Below are 22,166 nucleotides of genomic sequence, written 5' to 3' on the forward strand. Positions count from 1 at the left end.
AAAATATTTTGAAGAAAAAAAATAAACTGCAGGAATTTTTAACACGCCTTAAACACTAAGGAAAAGTGAATTAAACGAGAAAATTCCTGTTCGTACAGATCAACTGTATTGTAAAACTTTTCCCATTGTTCATGAAATTTACTTTAACAGGAAAATCAATCCGAACAGCAATGGCAGTACCACGGTTGCTTAGTGACAAGTGGAAGTCTATGAGGACATGTTATATAGATCTATATTATATACAGCCGAGATCATTGAGAAGACGTACGACATTTAAATTTCAACAATGTCCGTAATACTAACTGCATGTCGGAATGCTAAGCAGAGAAGCATTGAAAAGGCGTTAAAAGAGAGAGCAAAAAAACAGTAAGTAGAGGTCTTTTAATAATTGATGATCAGTAATATCTGTTTCTAGTTTCAGGTGTTTCAGGTAATATCATTTTCATCATTGTCAGGATTCTTAAACTTTTCATCGATTTTTGTCAAAGCCTTTTAATTGTTACGGCAATGATGATTATTATTCCACGATGATTTTTCAATCGCACGCTAGCAAGTCAATGAAGCAATTATTATTATGTTTATAAATCAATATCGGTAAAATATTTACTAGATCCGAAATACCTGTGTCTGGTTATAGGTTGGAAATTACAGCTGATTTCATTTAATATTGTGAAAGTAAAAGCTGAAATATGTCAAGCCTTTTGACAGCTTTCCGTATTTCTCAAATGAGGAAAGCTGAAATTAAAAGAAAGGAGAAAGCGGCTGAAAAAAAGAGGATGAAAGTGCAACGGTAAGACAATTTTCATGTAAGGTATACATTTATTTAATTGGTGCCTTTCAATTAACGAACTAAATTTTTAGTTTTAAGTTAAAAAAAAAAAACAAAAAAAAATATATCTAAATAAAAATGGTGACGCAAAATTGCGAAAGTGTCTGCCAACAGAGCCATTAGGTGTAGTTATAATTAAAATCAGCATTTATTGAACTTTGGCCAGGTAAATATTCATACCTTTATTTACATTCAGATCCTTTTCAAGATCGATTCGAGATAAAAGCCTGGCTTTTCCATTAACTTGTATGAGTTTAACAAGCGATATACTTATTAATATACAATATTCAATGATTGCTTAGAAAGCTTCCTCTATTCCATTATTATAAGAAAAAAATCATATTTATAAAAATGATGACCGATTTAGGGGGAGGGGGTAGATTTATCAGTCTCAATAATCAAGATCATTATTGTATTAAAGATGTATTCTATTGATATTACTATACCGTCTTAATTGCAAATACTTATGTTAATACTTTTTGTCGCATACTAATCTATCACTAGTCCCCCCCCTCCCCCACGTGTGAATGTTATAAAACTTTAGTGGTAAACACACTATTAAGATTCGCATAATACTTAAAGATGGCTTCTGATGACAATTGATATATTTATAGATATTACTTAATGAATTTTGGTCACTCACCTTACTCGTGCCATGAACAAATGTTTGTTCCAGCTTTTAATACTTCTGATTATTGAAAAATTTATCAAACTATGGAATTATATTGTACCAACATTATTCATAGTCAAACTATAAGCATGCTTTGATTTCAGTTAAAATCGGTAAAAAAATAAACAATGTTTTTTGGCACAACCTAAAATGACTAGTGCTGAATTAGAAAATTCCCAAGTGACTGTTACTGAACTTCATAAAAAACATGTGCATATTTTGCAGTTGGTTTATTGTAGCTCTCACTGTGTCAAAGATGAAACTTAAATGAACACTTATTTAAAAAAAAATATTATAACTTTTTAAATGTTTAAAATATTGCGCTTACGTTTTTTGTAAAATATAAACAGCAACTCAGTTACAATATCTAAATATCAAGATTATTACCCAGATAAAGCAAAATGCACTCTCAATTAAAAAAAAAGGTCACTGACGTTCTTTGAAACGAAGACCACCAAATGCGTTGATCTCATGCAAATCTCATAATCTTTTATTGCTTGCTCATTAACATTATGAATAATAAAATATATAACTTTTGTACTTTTGTATCAGTCTCAAGCTTCATAGAACTCCTATTTATAAATTACGTTCATGTATTTACTATACCCACCAACCCATCTATGACGACAAACACAATCCCTGGTCGCTTTTTTGTAAGCAAGAACTCTTATTCTTTTATAGCCTCAACGGCTAGCCTACTGATCTTCTGAATTTATCTTAATATTATATCATTGCTAAAAGTATGTCTTTAACTGTGATAATCGGATAAAATTCTTGTATTTTGTCACTACTGATTAATTGATATTATCTTCTTAACGTCCAGTGCTAAATATTTCATGTTTGTTTACATTGAGATACTTCTTATGCTACGAAGCTTTGAAATTAAAAAAAATCCAAAAAAAAACGCCGCCATGTTTTTCCATCACTCCAGCTAAGCTCGGGGTTTTATACGTAAATAACGTCTTACGCTGCTTAACGCCAGTGTTTATTTAGTATTATTAATATCGTTCAATAGATTTTTTTTCCCTTTTTTTCAATTTTGAATTTTGCAGTTGTATATAGCTACTCAGCTTCTTTCTACTCTATGAGTAATAAATAAGATGCGTTCGTAAATAAGGTAATCTCGCGTTAAATAAAACTTTGTTTTGAGCAAGCACAAAAAGCGTTATATTGCATTTACAAACTATTTCGTAATGAAACAATACCTATAGAATGATATACAATTAAAAATGTTTGATTATATGATTGAACCAATTTTATTGTACGGTTCAGAAGTGTGGGGTATTGAAAACCTTAAAATTATTGAACAAATCCACTTGAAATTCTGTAAGAGAATTTTGAAAGTTCGAAATTCAACTGCATCATTTATGGTTAATGGAGAACTTGGGAGGTATCCACTCGAAATTCGGGTCGAATTGAGGATGATTTCTTTTTGGAGTAAATTAGTATTAAATGAAAATAAACTTAGCCGTACTCTATGCAAGTTAATGCTATGTTTAAAAAGCAACCATGGTGTGATTTTCAAGTGGATAAACCACATAGAATCCATATTTAATGAGCTAGACATGAGCTTTATTTTTTTAAACCAGTTTGCTGTATACGATAAGGCTTTAGAAAAACAAGTTTTGTGTGACCAGTTCATACAAAAATGTTATAGTGATTTACAAACCACATCACGTGGACAATTTTATTCACTGTTCTAAAAGAGTTTTGAAATAGAAAGATACCTTATTAATTTACCAGATTCATCTAGAATTTGGATTTCAAAATTCAGAACTGCAAACGTATACGATTACCTATAGAAACGGGTAGATGGTACAATATATCAAAATCAGAAAGAAAATGTGATTTATGCAAAGAGGATATTGGTGATGAGTATCATTTATTATTTATTTGTAAACATGCAGAGATAGTAGATCTGAGAAACAGATATTTACCACAGTATTAAAGAAATAACCCAAACATTGTAAAAATGGAAGGTCTTTTGTCACTCTGCAATATTGAATTATATAAGAAATTGTCAATGTTTATCAGAAAACTGTCTTCTCTTCTTTAAATTTTGTTTGTTTTAATTTGTTAATCAATTGTTCATTTCTGTCATATTTAATGTATATATGTTATCAAATATGACCTCTTGTAGCACATTGTAAATGTGTCTGAGTGTTTTCCTAATAAATCTTGAAATCTTGAAAGAAACCACTACAAATGATATTTGGCGCGTGTAATGTAAAGTAAAAAAAATCCCCAAATCCCCAAATTGATAGAGCACTTTACAAAAGCAATGTATTTTGCATTCAGTTATTTCTTCTTTTAATACATACTTGTAATTTGTAACAATCGATTAAAAAATGTTATATACAAATATCTACATCTTCAAATATTGACAAAGTTCGTGAAAATCAAAAAGCTGTACAAAAATCCATATTTTTAAACCTTTTAAACCAAAATATTACAAAACAGATTGATAAAATGTTTTAATAATGAGCGCCCTTTAAAGAAAAAATGATTCAAGATATTTGTATGTAGTTGAAATCATCGTTAAAAAAAGACCAATCTCACAAAAAAAGGTCTTAAGTTTAGTCCAATCATTGCTACTACTTTTGAGAAATTCGGGCAAGGTACTTACATTTCGAAAGTGGAAACAAAAATATAGATAAATACAGTGCTTGATTTAAATAATGGAAATATCATTTATAACATAACTTTTCAATTACATAATTTGTCATTTTTCGGGAAATTTAAAATATAATATTATACATACCAAACTCGAAATCGTAAAATGGATATATCAACGTTGTTTTTGTCAAAATATACCGTAGCATGCGACAACGACAAAAGATTAGTTTATATTTCAAGTTTTTAAAATTTATAAAAAGTGTCAAATAGAAAAATTCAAGCCATTAATACCAAATTCTATATAAAAAAGACGTTTTTAAGCATAACGAAAAACATCCACTTAGGATAGGAACGTGTAGATGAGAAGAGTTAAGTTAAGACTAGTCCTTAGACAGTGTAACCCACCTTAAGTAATCTTGGGAATAGAATAATAAATAAATAGAAAAAAAACACGTCAAATTGAAAGCAAGACATAAAAAGACTCACATGTAAATTTAAAGGAACCCAATACTAATTATTAAGAAGTAAAATCACAAAAGTACTGAACTCCGAGGCAAAATTCAAAACATATTGTAATCAAAAGACAAAATTTTAAGCTTTAACACATCAAACCGATGGATAATAACTGTCACATTCCTGACTTAGTACAGGTAGTTTTATGAAGCATATGGTAGATTGGACCTAGTTGTATAGCTATCTTTACCTCTCACTTGTATGACAGTCTCATAAAATACCATTATATTGACAACGATGTGTAAAGAACAGACTTAATAGGTGTTAATATCAGAGTTATAGGTATTTTGTATATCCATAACCATTTCGTGCCATCAATTTCGAATTATACCACAAACCACTTCGTTCAAAAAGCCATGTTCAGGAACTTATGGTACGAAATCGTAATTTGAGGTAGCGAGTAGCAATGTCAATAAGAGAAAAATGATCGTTTGTATTGGGCATTGTTATTTACATCAGACAGTGTGAAAAACTTTAAACGGTGTCTTCATAAATTTTGACATTAAATATTTTCATCATCAGTAGAGATTGATGTTATTATTTTTCATTTCATGTAAAATTCTGTTATCATCAATTACATAAGCAGATCAATACAAAAGCGGTCATCATGTAAAATTTGTCACATATATTATACAAGAAAATAAATGTTTTATGACTATACTAGTAATCGTTCCAAATATAAGATAAAAAGATATCAGTACTGGTTAAATTCAGCATTTGATATGCATAAAAAGTCTTCTTCCGCCACGGAATGCTAATAAAAGTTTTGATACCACTAAAACTCGAGGTTTTAAATGTTATATGTATATGTATTTGAAAGGTCAGATAACTTTATCGGAGTAGTAGAAATGTCAAAGTATATTTCTTGTGACTAAAAAAAAACCAGATTTTTTTATTTCAGTTTCATTATAGCTTATCAATATTTTCATGTAATATAATATTTAATATTTTAATTTACTTTATATAAGGTTTACTAGTAAAACCTATGGTTCGATATATTGGTCATTTTTTACGTGTTTAAAATTACTTAATTCAATAATCATTTATACAACTTAAAAAAAAAACAATACCGAAATTAAGACTGGTCTGCTTATCTTTAACACTATGATATGTCTTGGATAACCATTTAGACTCTCACGAACAAATATTTGGTGATGCCTGTCTTTTTATTCAACTTAAAAACAATTATAAGAATAAACGACGCTTCATTCAAGCAAGACAGTTTACGAATAACTCTTATCAAAACGACAATCACCAAATACGTTATGTTCAAACAAGTTTCTGCAATTCTAAAAGGAATATGATACACACTGAGTTTTATCAATATCTACTTGGGTATAGGTAATATTGGAAATGCATGTAATACTATACTGAAATATTATCCCGTTTGGCATATAACTTACAGTAGCACAAGACTTCCTGGTAAAAATGTACAAAATATACTGTTATGAAATCAGGAAAAAGCAAAAACAAAAACAAAAACGAAAATAGCTTTCAGTTTATCAGAAGCAGATGTATCAGCACGATGCCAATGTGCAACAAAAATTTAATATAATATCGCAGGGCAAAGTTAAGCACAGCGAGAGATTGAATAATTACATTACAAGTGTTTGCTTAATGAAAAATATAATGGAGTCAATGTATGACAGAGTATTTTTGTTGTCAAATTGGATTCTGTATTTAGTGGGTATTACTATTAGTATAATTAAACTGTTCTTGCATCGAGAGAGAAAAATACCGTGGTGTGTGTTGATGAAACATCTGAGTCAAGAGAGGTATGCGTTAATAGTATAAATCAGCAGCCAAACTGTGGCAGAAAAAGATAAAAGTAAACATATTTTTGTCAATCGTGCAATCGTGAAGTGTCTAGACAATGTGTCAAGCTCCATATCATTACGAGGCTAGAAACAAAAAACCTATAGAAAAACTTACATGTATTCAACGCCCTAAAAATAAAAGAGAAAAATGATTAAAAGTGACAAAAAATTGTTTAAACGTAACTGGTGTACAACAATAAAGCCTGGTACTTTGATAAGTTTTTACAACATTGTTGGTAGAAGTTTAGTCATCGAAAGTGTATCACCAGCCCGGTAGTCAGTAATTTCATGCAGACATGAAATATCATTGAAACATAACTTTTGTCAGTTTGAAGTTCAAAATCATTAAAGTTCTTCGACATATTTCAGGGTTTACCCCAAGCATGGATTGCCTTAGCAAGACATTGCACAACTGTTGAAATATTTGGTTTTTAATATTAAAAATGTATTAACTTTCTTATTGATTTTTACTGCAATTCTTGTGTTCATAAGGCGTGTATCTAGCGTACAAAACCATAGAAATGGTGTCTTTGATGAGTTAATGTTCAGTGTACTATAACCGATACATTTGGCAAGACATCTGACTTGATAAAACATCGGAGGAAAATTGACTTTCCCTTCTCAATTTAGCTTACTAGTACTTCATTTGGGTTCATTCACCCTTCAAAGACTGAATGATCAATCAGTGGCAGTCCAAATTTCCCGCAATTAGTCAAGGTCTTTCCAAATTGCAGTACCTACATATTTCATTGGTGCTTTCCTGCATACATATGCATGAAATAAATGCCGCAAGATGTCAAGCAAGCAACAATAAATCAAATAACTTAAGACTGATAACGATTATTTCGTACTGCATGTAGTGTTTTCCTCTGGTAAAATATGCATCTTGTCGCCATTGACAAGCTTTTGTTTAAAAAGTTTTCCTTATTTTATAGTTGGTAAATTTCTCTTTGTAAACAATTAAGTGTTTTGCCATTTAAAATAACACCATGGAATATATAACAGTAGTTTGAAATAGTCCACGACTTAGTCGTAGCGTAGCCCGTTGAATAATAAAGGCAACAGTAGTATACCGCTGTTCAAAACTCATAAATCCATGGACAAAAAACAAAATTTGGGGTAACAAACTAAAACCGAGGGAAACGCATTAAATATAAGAGGAGAACAACGACATAACATTACAATGTAACAGAGACAGAAACGGACCGAGCATCAGACAAAATCTTACGAGAATAACAAATATAACAATAATTTGGTCATTTTTATAAATTTCCTGTATACAAAACTTTGAACTTTTTGAAAAACTAAGGATTTTCTTATCCCAGGCATAGATTACCTTAGCCGTATTTGGCACAACTTATTTGGAATTTTGGATCCTCAATGCTCTTCAACTTTGTATTTGTTTGGCTTTATAACTATTTTGATATGAGCGTCACTGATGAGTCTTATGTAGACGAAACGCGCGTCTTGCGTACTAAATTATAATCCTGGTACCTTTTGATAACTAATAACAGTCTTCTTTTCGTTTGTAATTAAAAAGCTTTCTGTACATGTTTTGCGTATATTTTTTTTTAAATAAAACTATCAATTTATGGTCAATTGCAATGCTATTTACAAAACATATATGCAATACTTCTTGTATATTTTAGAGTTTTCTTTTGTTTGTCATACCACATCCTGGCCATGTCATAAAGCGAAAGTCCATTCGGTTTTTAATATGTTGCTGTTTGATTAGAAGCGGAATCTCAACATAAACTGGGTTTTCCACTCTTTTAAGCACTTTTAGTGCTGACATGAATTGTCATTGATATATTTATAAATTTACTGTTTACCAATTTTTGAATTTTTTAAAATACTAAGGCTTTTCCACCTCAGGCATAGATTACCTTAGCTGTATTTGGCAAAACTTTTAGGAATTTTGGTTCTCAATGCTCTTCAACTTCGTACTTTGTTTGGCCTTTTTAACTTTTTTGGATTCGAGCGTCACTGGTGAGTCTTTTGTAGACGAAAATCGAGTCTGGCGTATATACTAAATTTAGTCCTGGTATTTATGATGAGTTTATTTACAACCACTGGGTCGATGCCACTGCTGGTGGAGATTTATTTTCCCGAGGGTATCATAAGCCCGGTAGTCAGCACTTTATGTGCTGATGTGAATTGTCATTGATATGGTTATATTTATAAAATTACTGTTAACAAAATTTAGATTTTTTGAAATACTAAGGCTTTTCTACCTAAGGCAGAGATTATCTTAACTGTATTTGGCAAAACTTTTAGGAATTTTGGTTCTCAATGCTCTTCAACTTCATACTTTATTAGGCCTTTTTTACTTTTTTCGATTCGAGCGTCACTGATTAGTCTTTTGCAGACGAAACGCGCGTCTTGCGTATATACTAAATTTAGTCCTGGTATCTATGAAGAGTGTATTTACAACCACTGGGTCGATGCCACTGCTGGTGGAGATTTATTTCCCCGGGGGTATCACAAGCCCGGTAGTCAGCACTTTTGATGCTGACATGAATTGTCATTGATATGGTAATATTTATAAATTTACTGTTTACAAAGTTTTGAATATTTTGAAATACTAAGGCTTTTCTACTTCAGGCATAGTTACCTTAGCTGTGTTTGGCAACAATTTTAGAAATTTTTGCTCTCAATGCTTTGTCAACTTCGTACTTTATTTGGCCTTTTTAACTTTTTTGGATACGAGCGTCACTGATGAGTCTTTTGTAGACAAAACGCGCGTCTGGCGTATATACTAAATTTATTCCTGGTATCTATGATTTACAACCACTGGGTTGATGCCACTGCTGGTGGAGATTTATTCCCCCGAGGGTATCACAAGCCCAGTAGTCAGCACTTTTTGTGTTGACATGAATTGTCATTGGTATGGTTATATTTATAAATATACTGTTTACAAATTTCGAGATGAAATTTCCAGTTTATGTAAAAGATATATAGACATCTATTATCATTATTGTCGATATACATTTGCTATTTACTGTTTCAAAAATACATATTCAGAATTCTACTTCAAAAGTTTTTCCAACAGAAAGAACCAAAATCGATATCTTTTAAAATCCTCCTACCTGAAATCCTGGAAGAATCTATAAAAGAAAGATTAATTAGAATAAAAGAAAGAATATATTAGCATTTATGATGTAATTTTAAATTACAATGTTCGAAAAGTCGTTTATTTATTTAGAACAGCTTCGACGGAACGCCAGTTAGATTTTAAAAGAATACACAAAAGCATTGAAAAAGTTTATCTGTTGATCTGTTATATAAAATGAAATCAGCAATAACAGTACTTCAATGTTAATAGGTTAATCAAATCGTTTATTTTTATGCCAAAAACAAAAAAAAACTATGAGGGATCATGCAGGTTTTAACCTTCAGTTACAGTTCCGCGTGGAAACAGGACCACTGACATTTACCAAAAGCACAATAATGCTTATCAGATCTGATGCATCCTTGAGAATCTTATAATTCGGTTTGAGCGTTTCTAATGGAGGTATATAAAAAAAGGCAATCGGACGCCCAAATAAATAGTGTTATTTTTATATGTTAATATATCCTTGAGTTTTTTTCTTTATATGTTGAAGTACATCAAATACATGTATATAAAGATTAAAAAAAGAAAGTAAATGTGAGCATGAAATACTTTTAAATACACAAAATCGGTTATCAAAAACTTTTAGTAAAGTGCATTGTTTTCTTCATTTTATGACATTTTGATTTGATAATTGCATTAAACTCTTGGAGAATCACATTATAGAAATAATATATCAATATGTGTAATATCTACACAATTTGGCATATTCAGAATGATCACCACTTTATGCATTTTACTAGCTTTACATCAAAGTATTAACATAAAATCAATTTGAATTTGGGTCGGGACTTCCCGGATGCGGGAGTTTCTCGCTGCGCTTGAAGACCCATTGGTAGCCTTCGGATGTTATCTGCTCTTTCATTGGGTTGCTTTTTCTTTGACATATTTCACATTTCCATTCTCAATTGTATGCATTCCTCTGGGTTTTGCTGGTAATGTGTTTTAATGTTTTGAAATGAAATAATTTAACAGCTAATTTAAAAAAAATAAAAAAAAAATAATAAAAAATGTGTCAAGTCAAGAGGATCCTGTCACACGATAACCGTAAAGTTACACAATACAAGTAATTAATTATTTACAATAAATCATAATTACACTATGAAATATAAATCAACTATAAATTAGTATATCCTGGTACCTTTGATATCTATAAATCAACTATACATTAGTATATCCTGGTACCTTTGATATCTATAAATCAACTATACATTAGTGTTAATGAATAGTAACTGTTGTTAGGTCATTAAGGATGGCATATTTTGATATTAATATTGATTCGCTGATAGGGTCTTTGCATCGGAAATAAACAAATTAGTTGTTACTTTGACATTTTATGTTCTTTTCATATATTTTTATGATGGTATGATACTAAACCGCTAACGTGAGGGATTCTGCTTGATTTTTATATGATGAAGACATCAGCTTTCAATCAGTTATATTGAGGTCTGGAGCTAACATGCTAGTAGTCCTTTGTTTATTGACGTGTCATTGTCATTTTGTTTAGTTTCTTTTGTTGACTGTTCTGACATCTGACTCAGACTTCTTTTAAACTAAGTTTTACCGTGCGTATTGCTCTCTTTATTCTACATTGGCTAGAGGTATACGAGAGACTCCCAAAACACGTTTAACCCTGTCGAATTTTTGCACCTGTCCCAAGTCTGGAGCCTCTTGCCTGTTGTTAGTCATGTATGTTTTTTTTAATTCTAGTTCATTTATTTGTTTTGGAGTTATGCATGACATCCATTTTCACTGAACTAGTACACATTTTTATTTAGGTGACAGCTGACGCCTGATTTCTGGATGCGTTGAAGACCCATTGTATATAACGACTTTTTTACGACATTTTTCGAAGGCAGCGAGGCTATAAATGGCTTCCGTAGTTCTTGGCAGTACACACTTGGAAACAAATTTAAAATATTGAGGTTTTTTGCTCTATATTGTATTGTTTTTTTGGTTTCTAGATAAACATGTTATTGTGTAGTAATACATAAATCGATTAAGTAGTTGCAAATTAAAATTTTAAATCCAACAATATTCGTTATTACGTTTTGGTGATAAAGAAAATCATTATTCAAATTTTACAATTGTATAATGATATTGATATAATCAAAATATATTCGTAGTTATTAACAAATTTCATCGGAGAAGGAAACATAATAGAGAAGTGTAATGGAAACTTGAATTATTAATAAAAGTAGAAATAAAAGTACAATTTAGCTATCGGTACTTGATGTTCAGATACGTTTGTAAATGATTTCCGTTACAAAAGCTATTTACATGAGGGTCCGGGTGAGTTTACAGACAACAAATGAATAAAATAACATATAGAAAAAACAATTAAAAAAATAATAATGGGAAACACATTATAATAGCTGACTTTGCTGTATGGTCTTTGCTGATTGTTGAAGACCGTACTGTGACCTATATATATATATATATATAGTTGTTAATGTATGTGTCATGTGGTCTCTTGTGAAGAGTTGTCTCATTGACAATCATACCAATATCATTTTAAAAACGTGTAATGCTTTTGTATAAAGAATTTAGAATTATGGGCAACATAATAAAGAAAAGAGAAAAAAGTTGTTTAGAAATCTAACGATACAAAATTGGATCCTTCCCTTTCATTAAGATCCTCATTTAGTTTATCCTCATTTGATCATAAACAATAAGATACAGTAATAATTGACACCTCCATTACGTTTGACGCAACATCGAAATTGATTGAACTGCTGATAAAACTCTATTGTTCAAGACAAATGTGTTTTCCCCAAATCAGCATATTAGACTGTCTGTATAATAATTACTATTGCAATGTTTTTATTTTGAACTAAAGGTAATAATTCCTCTGAGATTCGATCAATCGTTTCACAATATTAATAAATTAATAGCACTTACAGAATGAAATTGAGAATGGAAGCATGTTTTGTAAGTAGGAAGATTTTTATCTATGGCTTGAATCACTCGGTCGAGGAAAAATCTAGTCGAGTTTCGTCAAAAAGAGATCATATTATCCGCGCTGCAGACAATATGCAGCTGAACTGACGTCACATAACCGTAGCACCTAGGATCACCCCCTTTTTTTTTTATGGCGTACGTGTTGCGCAGTCTTTAGTTTTCTATGTTGTTTTTTGTATACTATTGGTTGTTTTTGTTTTGTTTTGTTTTTAGTCATATAGTTGTCTGTTGATTTCTTTGACTTTTGAGTTTGAATGTCCCTTTGATTTCTCTAGCCTATTTTGTTATCCGTAACGTCTCTTTTTACCAATTCTTTGAAGAGCATTGAGAACCAAAGTACCTCTTTTAGGCTTTATATGTTTATTGTTTGGTTTCGGACATTTATAATAAGCTTCAGTATGTTGCGCAAATCACAACTTGATTCATTGTGTCTTCGTGTATAATATATTATAAACCAAGAAAATAAATTATATCAAATAAGATTCGTTGAAATACTGCTATTTGAAATAATCAAAGATGAAATAGGAGAAATCAATAATATTTTTTTGTATTTTGCATTTGCTACTTGGCTCTTATAGTAGTGATATCTTAATGTTTGTTGCAATTGACCAATGGGAGTCATCTGCCTGATATAATATAAAACATCTATTGCAACTAAGAATATTTATAATATCTGCCCCTAAAAGGTTGTTTCTAAATCAGTTTGTGGTATATTGAATCACTTTTGATTTTGTCAAATATAACAGATAGGTTAAAGCAATTTCTATGTTATATATTTTAAATAATTTTAGTTACCTGCATTTCAATTCCGATCATTTTAAATTTCTTCTATGATTTTTGGCAATTTTATACTTGTAAACTAAATATAACATTTTCAATTAAAGTAGTGACTGAATGTATAAGCAAGATGACCAACAACCATTTAAAAAAAAATGAAAAATATTGAAACCCAAGTTATTTTTAAATTATGTTCATGTGTGTTGATTGCAAAGACAAAACATTAAACATAATGCATACAGATTTATTGACAAAAGGAAGTTACAAACATGAATAATATAGATTACTTATTCATAGTAATGCATTTTCTTGAAACATAACACGAAAACAAGAATGTATTCCATGACGTAGAAATACAAGTTATTGTGAAAGTGTATAAAGGAATGCGAATGACGTTGAAATGACAGTGACGTATCAATGCAATTTTCGCAAAGTTTAAATTCCAATATTTACTACTGATAAATAAATATCAAATAGCACGAACTATCACAGATTATATAATAGACCATTTGACATTTACCAGGATCGCGTGGGAGTTCAGATTTATACAATTACAATTTATATTACTCAAGGTGACTGCATTAAATTGATGGGATAAAAGTAATTATATTTCAAAGATAATCATCATCTCACTGTGAATTGTATATTTCAATTGTGTTTCATGGTTTTCAATAATCAAAATATTATATTTACATGTTTGAACAGTTACAATTTATATGATATTTGATTTAAAAGCGTAACATATAATTCTTAAACTAACAAAAGTCAAGTTTAATGCTTTTGTTTATCCAATTTGCTTCTATATTTTTAATCTATACTAAGAAACTGTATTTCTTTGAAAAAGGGATCCTTGGTTGTCCATTGTTCTAAATACTTAATCTACTCTTAGTCTTGTTTTTTTGTCACAACCCGGTTTTGATTTTGAATCCCACATCTGACAAATGTACGACTTCATTCTTTTTGTACTATGATTGCTAATTTCCTGTCGAAAGCTAGTAGGTGGTTCTCTCAGCATTCCGTCTGAGTTTCTCAACTTAAAATAATTGGTCGCAATGAAATAGCCAATAGTGTTATAAAGAGTGCAGTTTTAAAAAACTAAAAAAAATATTGAATTTCTATAAATTTAGAATAATGTCCGTCTAAGTCGTAAAAAAAGTCTCGAAAAACGTTAGGTTGTCGTCAATATATTTGTGTCATTCACTAACCTCCACAGGAAAAATAAGCAATTTTATTACGCAAACAAAATGAAAGAATCTTGTTGCTATGTTAACTTCATCTAAGGTTTTCATGTAATTAATGTTGAATCATATCGTCGCTGGGCTTCTAAAATGTTGTAAACAGGCTTTGAAAATTTTGGCAACATGCATACTTCCAAAATGTTGTATGTGAACTAGAACATTTTGTAAATAGCAGTGAAATAAAAACTTTGACATTTCTGGATTATCCAAGAACTTAAATCATTTTCGCAGAAATAAAGAAATGTACAATTATTTTTTTTGCCAAAGCCATTCTACAACGATTTTCAAGTTTTCATACAACATTTTGGAAGCAAACTTTACAAACAACTGACATTGGCAATTTTGTAATATGTCTTATTTCACACATGTTGATTGATCTAACTGTATGCTATTTTGTAATACCAAAGATTTCCTCCCGCCCAGACCATTGGTGTCAAAAAGTATTTTAGCCAAAAAAAGTCATATACGACATTTTAGAAGCCCAACGACGATATCACACATTTTATACTTTATTATTTTACATGTAACTGTAAGGCCTATGTTAAAAAAAAAACGAAAAAAAAACCCAGTTATAATCCTTCCCCCCCCCCCCCCCCCTTTATTTGCCACTTTGAAAACATCTGACTTCCTGTTTTTTTTTTATTGTATATCTATTTTACAAGTCATCAAAATGACCTCAGAAATCGTTGAACCACGTCGACGTCAGAACAAAATAAAACGTAAGGTTTAGATATTCGAGAGATTTAGTCTTAAAAACCAAAACAGAAGTGGTTTTAGAAATGAAACAAACCACTTGCAAACATGTAAGCGTGTAAGCTTATACAAATATTATAAAATTCAAACAAACCAAATTGATTTATTTGAACTATTGTGTCGATTAATTTTCATCGGTGAATAAAACAAAAGTTTAAAAAATCAATTAAACTTTAGATTTTGACTGAAAGAGAGAAAGTTGTACACAAATATACTAATAAAAATATAGTAATTTGAGCTAAAGGTTAAATATTTTCATTCCCCGCTGCATGTATTTTTAAAAAGAAACAAACGAAAGTACCTACTATCTTTCTTTTGAAAATTAATTCCTTATTTGCCGGTCCCAGGTCATGAACCTATTAGTTCAGTGCACGTGGTTGTTGTTCGTTCAAGTCTGTCATATTTGTATTGTAATTTATTTTGTTATAAATCAGGCCGTTTGAATTGAATTGTTTCAATTTTTTCACGAAGGGGCCATTTATAGCAGGCTATGGGTTTTGCATTTTTTTAACGCCGAAACCAGGTAACGTACGGATGCTTATAACTGCAAAAAAAAACAAACCCACTTCATTTGAACTTTGGTGGATAGTTGGCTCATTGGATATCATACCACATCTCCCTTTTTTAATATATATTTATACTATTATTTCAGGAACCGAAAAAAACTCATATATGCCATGATATGAATAACAACAGTTAATTAGAGGAAATTATACGATTACAAATCATTTCTGTCTAAAAGCTTTTTCTTGTATCAAGTATACAATTTATTTTAGATTTTCTGTTGTCTCTTTAAAAAAAAAGTATGTCGAGTTTTTTACATGGACACTCAAAATTAGAACCTGATGTAAAAATCATAGCTTTTTTCTTCTCATTGAATGATTTACTGCCTTTTCCCACGACATGCAGAATAAAATTGCTATAATCGGACTCATTTTCCAATTAAACAGTATTTTTACATCAGAAACAAACACAACTTAAATCATTTTAGGCGATAAATCTGAAATCTTTTCTATTTTCCGATTCCGCTTTTGATTTGACATAGTTACTGACGTAGTTAATGTAACGGAAAAGCAAGCATGTAAACACAAGAAACAACTGATGTATTTTTGTCACAAAGACATGAAGCAAACATACATTTAACTTTAAATGTTGTGAATGGAAAGCATGTTGTGCTATTATATATGGATACACGTGAGGGCGTTAGTTCGATTTGGTGTATATATTATTAACACCTAGATAAATGGTAAATGAAAAAGAACAGATATCAATAATAAAGAAGGGTGTCTTTTTTCGCAATTTGATATCATATTACGGAAAAGCATGATAAATTCAGGATATCAAATTAAATGTAACATCATCGTGGTATAATTTGAAAAAAAAATTCGGTTAACCACGTTTTTTTTCTTCATATGAGCTAATGTTATACGATATTTAATTTTTTTTTAATTTCCATTGGTTACAATAAATGTTGGTTTGGTTGTATAAATTTTAAAAGGAAACGAATTATTTTATTTCATTAGCAGCTTTACGACTATGAGTTGACGTTGCTATTTGATAAATAAAAAAGAATATGTTATTTTCAGACGTGAAAGGAAAGAACAACAACAAGCAAGATTATTCGAAGAATCACAAATAGACAATAACAATCCCATATCTAATCCAGTGGATATACCGGAAGCACAATACCTGCCACCTGACCAAGATGGAGAACCAGCTACAAAAATCTGGACTTTCCTCCTCGACGAAGAACCATATAGCATCGTATTCTGTAAGTGTTAATTCAGAGATCTCAAATATCAGTCTTTAAAAGATACATGTAAACAACTCTTTTGGAAATTGATTTAAATTAAGGAACATACATACCCCTTCATGCAAAGCTCTGATGCTCATAAGCATCGTATTCTGTAAGTGCTAATTCAGAGATCTCAAACATCAGTCTTTATAAGATACATGTAAACAACTCTTTTGGAAATTGATTTAAATTAAGGAACATACATACCCCTTCATGCAAAGCTCTGATGCTCATAAGCATCGTATTCTGTAAGTGCTAATTCAGAGATATCAAACATCAGTCTTTATAAGATACATGTAAACAACTCTTTTGGAAATTGATTTAAATTAAGGATCATACATACCCCTTCATGCAAAGCTCTGATGCTCATAAGCATCGTATTCTGTAAGTGCTAATTCAGAGATATCAAACATCAGTCTTTATAAGAAACATGTAAACAACTCTTTTGGAAATTGATTTAAATTAAGGATCATACATACCCCTTCATGCAAAGCTCTGATGCTCATAAGCATCGTATTCTGTAAGTGATAATCAAAATCTCAAACATTAGTCTTTGTCATATACATATAAGCATCTCTTTTGGAAATTGATACTGTAAATTAAGAAATATACCGCATCACACAAAGTTCGGATTCATTGTCGCCATTTGGCTATACTTTTGTGTTCCGCATACATATGAAACCTATAGGATATTATTAACACTATTATAAAGTCTCATGCTTTAATCTGGATGATAATAGGCAGAAAATGGAAAATGAATTAAAATCATCATGAGATCTCCAAGTTCTCAACTGAAAGCATAGTGAGTTGAGTGAGTTTGGTAACACTACTTCGCCCTCCAGTCTCTCTCCTATGTGAGTTCATGCGGTTACAGGCGGTTTCACAACCAATGTTGTTTGTAACTAGATTTACTGATGTTAAAACAAATTGCTATGCGCTACTCTAATAATTAAAAAATATTATATGATTACATGTACTACACCAATGCTGATTACCAAGCATGGCATAATTTCAGCTGGCGGTTGCCAAAAATTGTCCGTTGACGAAATCTTTTAAATTATAGACATGTTTAAACCCGTCACATTCAAAATATGCCTGCCCCAAGTCAGGAGCGTGTAGTTTAGTGCTTGTTGTTGATTCATGGCTGTCATATTTGTTTTAGGTTAATTGTTTTGTTACAAATAAGTCCGCTATTTTTTTCGTTTAAATTATTTCAGATTTTTTACGTCGGGGTCTTTTATAGCCGACTTTACGGTATAGAGTGTTTTCATTGCCGACGGCCGTACGGTTACCTATATTATTGGTTACATCCACTTTATTTGCACTTTGGTAGAAAGTTGTCTTATTGGCAATCAAACCATTTTCTCATTGGGAATCATACCACTTCACACTATTTTTATATAAAAAAGGAACGAAAGATACCAGAGTGACAGTCAAACTCATAAATCGAAAATAAACTGACAACGCCATGGCTAAAAATGAAAAAGACAAACAGACAAACAATAGTTCACATGACACAACAGAGAAAACTAAAGAATATATAATTGATCAAATACTAATGCCTCTGGTTAGAATAATAATCAATTTTTAAATGGTGATCGATCAAGACAAGTCAAAGACTTACTCTAAACCAACTTATTTTCGCGGATACTTAATTTCGCGTTTGGTCCTATCTAGGCCAGTTCGCGGTTATTTAATTTCGCGATTTTATTATTTACTTGAGGTGGTTAAATTAGAAAAGATCCAAGTGATACATATTCGCGACGATTTAAATTCGCGTTATTTTTCTACTCGCGAAAGTCGCGAAAATAAATCGCTCGCGAAAATAAGTTGGTTTACAGTATCATGTTTTAAATTATCTTACAAAAAGAAAACAAGTGTAAAGCCATATTTCGACCTTTTTATTTATTATGTCTGTTTTGTTCACGCATCATTGTAAATATAACGAAATTTGATGGGACTGTTGTAAAAGTGAGAGGTTTAGCGCTATAAAACCAGGTCCAATCCACCATTTTCTACATTTGAAAATGTCTGTACAAAGTCAGGAATATGACAGTTGTTGTCAATTCATTCGATGCGTTTTGTCATTTGATTTAACCATGTGATTATGGACTTTCCGATTGAATTTTCCTCGGAGTTCAGTACTGTTGTGATTTTACTTCTTTTCTATTGATTACCGGTACAATAGTGTTCTTAATTTGAGCACTCAGCAGTTTTCACATATATTGACAAATATTGTTGGGGTCTGATTCAGTCAAAGTTGTCATCATTTGATGTTTTGCTTATCTAAATTCTTTTAGAAATGCTTAGATATTGGTTTTGCGAATGTGGCTTTTAAATTTTTTATACAATGGATTAACTTTTGGATCTGCTTACATTGGAACACCATAGATTGCAATTGTTGTCCCGATACACCTATCCTTTCAGGTTGGTTATTATGTGAATTTCTATTGTCCAATCATCCAATGTAATGTTGTTTTGGTTGACAGATGCTGGTATATTTTGGTCGCAAGATACCATTTGAATACAAATGTTACACGCATGATGTTAAGTTTTATGTTCAACATCATTTTGAAGCACATATTTATGTCAGTCAACAGCATACCATATGGCGGTTTATTTTCACATCCATAGGTTTCTTGTGGTCAAGTGTATGCAGAGTTTGTCTTTGGTTTTTGGATTTACCGTGTACTATCTTATGTTTTCTTCTTGTTTCAGTTACTAGGACATTCCACTAACTGCCCAAGAAACTACATTTTCTCCCTTCAAAAATAGATTTACAATTTAATGGTCTTTTAAATCATTGCATTATTATCAAATGTATCGTTTTTTCCTCTCATTATACTCATCTATAGTGTTGTGATTTCGTATTTGTTTATATTTAGAGGAAGCACTTAATCGTGTCTAAGTAACATTTAAATGCATTGATATCAATAGATATAGTCTAATACACCCGGTGAACTCCTAGAAACACGCAATTAAAGAGATTACGTCGGTCTCTTTCAATTTTACAGCATTTCAATTAATAGGCCTTTTTCATCTTTTAATTAGATAAATGATTTTGAAAAATCATCATTTGTACTATACATTTTCAAATTAGTTCTCTTCTTAAAAGGAAGAAGGAATTGCTACTAGACTTCTTTGTTCTTGCTTCGAGTTTTATAAAGCAGACAGGAAATGACGTCATAAAGACATGCTGGGCTGATCAAATATTGGTCAAGCTTTAGAATTGGCTCTAGCCAAAAACATACTTTGATTTTGGATTTTATTACAATTTATAAAAGCAATCGATCTATAAACCACATTTATGAAATACTATGATTGTAGTCCTATACACTAGAGTTCCGTTATGATGTTGTCAATTTCAAATGAAATAGATTTCCTGTGATTATCACAGTATAGAGTGACAGAATATATTTATTGATGTCTTAATGGATGAGATACAGGAGGAAGATTGATTTTAGGAAAATAAAAAAAATTCTGACGACATAAGAAAACAATAAAATTAAAATTAGTTATTTTAAGAACACAACACAAATAATGGAAACATTATTCTGTTATCGGAAAGATCTTTGTCTATATCCGTGCTCTTACGAAAATACAACCGAGATTTCGTATTCCTGATAACTTAACCATAAATAGACGTTCAATAAACTCATTAATGTACAGAATACTTATAAAACAAGAAGTGGTATGATTGCCAATTTGACAATAATCAAGCAGAGCCCTTTTTATGTGTTTTACTGTATGTTTCTGTGTTAATTTGTATCTTTTGAAGAGTTCTCTTATAGGCACATCTCATTTACTCTCAGGACACAATTGTAGGTCATCGTACGGCCTTCAATAATTAGCAAAACCCAGACATTATTCAGATACAAAAGGAATCATAACCATCTTATATGAAAAAGTTGAAAAAAAACACAAAAATAACCTGATTTATGGCAAAACAATAAACGTAAAGCACATTTGATAAACAACAACAACGACAACCACTGATTGACAGGGTCCTGACTTGGGATAGGTTATTTCAACAGCGATTGGTACACTATTTACAATTAACGACAGCGGTAAATTGATTGTGAATATTTCACATTGGTCGAATAAGCAGTTCTAGATCTAGAGGAAACGGTAAGATATGAAAAGGTGAAAGGACCCCGACGTCATCATTAAACTATAAATACGGTTATTTGGACCGTATTTTGAGCTTAATGAATATTTTAACTATCAAAAAGTTTGGAAACTGTTTTTTTTTGTTGTTGTTGAAAGGCAGATGTTATCAATGGCTTTCAATGCTTATAGACCTTTGTCTAAAATTGCATCAAATCCCTAATAAGAGACTAAAATGATCCAAAAATGTTCTTCCTATATGAAACCACAAATAAGTGGTTTAAAAATCACTTTAAAAAATATCGCATCATATTGATTTCATTCATAAATTCATAAAATAGCCGTCAGCTAAAGGCAGACAATAACAAATAAAAACAGATTATACATTTAATAAATAAAGCGTGAATTAATCATAAAATCTGTATTATCTCGGCACACATTATGTTAAATACAAGACACTGAGACTTTATTGATATTCGGTGCAATCTGTATTTTGATTAATATTAATAGTAAAATTATGAATAATTCTTTTGACAATTTTCAGATAAAGATACGCTTGATGTCTACCTTAATGGTGAGGAAATGGATTGCTTGGTAAGTTTCCATGTTCTGTGCTAATTCATTGTTAAATATAACACTTAGGCCAAATAAAAAAGTGGTTCCAGTTACAAAAAAAAAGTTAGGGTGGGGAGGTAAGGATTTTTTTCTAGTTGAGTCTACGTGTGCAACATTCTGACTTTGAGTGCTTTATGAAAAACGACAAAAAATATCTTTAGGGTATGCTTTTATTAAGACTTGAATTGATGTTAAGTTAGGATGTGTATTTTGATATATTACACATTTTAATGAAGAATACATCAATATTAAAGAACAGTAAGAAAATCTCACATGCTAGGCTTGGAGATAAAAGCATTTTTAAATGGTTGAATTTTAGGCAAAGCATGCTAGTCTCTTATAATAAACACACTTGAAAATTGT

The 22,166-nt window shown here is 30.8% G+C and overlaps 1 protein-coding gene across 2 annotated transcripts in view; it reads left to right on the forward strand.

Moving 5' to 3' along the window:
• The first annotated feature begins 216 nt into the window (after window positions 1–216).
• The window catches only part of LOC134711445 (fas apoptotic inhibitory molecule 1-like), a 29,172-nt gene continuing 7,222 nt past the window's right edge, over window positions 217–22,166 (forward strand). The window contains exons 1-3 of one of the 2 annotated variants that reach the window (XM_063572038.1): window positions 217–366; window positions 16,873–17,057; window positions 21,733–21,782. In XM_063572038.1, coding sequence (XP_063428108.1) covers window positions 287–366; window positions 16,873–17,057; window positions 21,733–21,782 — 315 coding nt within the window. In that variant the 5' untranslated portion in view covers window positions 217–286. Of the gene's footprint in view, window positions 367–592; window positions 791–16,872; window positions 17,058–21,732; window positions 21,783–22,166 lie in introns of those variants that run through there. The other variant, XM_063572037.1, reaches the window with a different exon arrangement.

Source organism: Mytilus trossulus, chromosome 3, assembly GCF_036588685.1.
Source record: "Mytilus trossulus isolate FHL-02 chromosome 3, PNRI_Mtr1.1.1.hap1, whole genome shotgun sequence".
Taxonomy (NCBI): Eukaryota; Metazoa; Mollusca; class Bivalvia; order Mytilida; family Mytilidae; genus Mytilus; species Mytilus trossulus.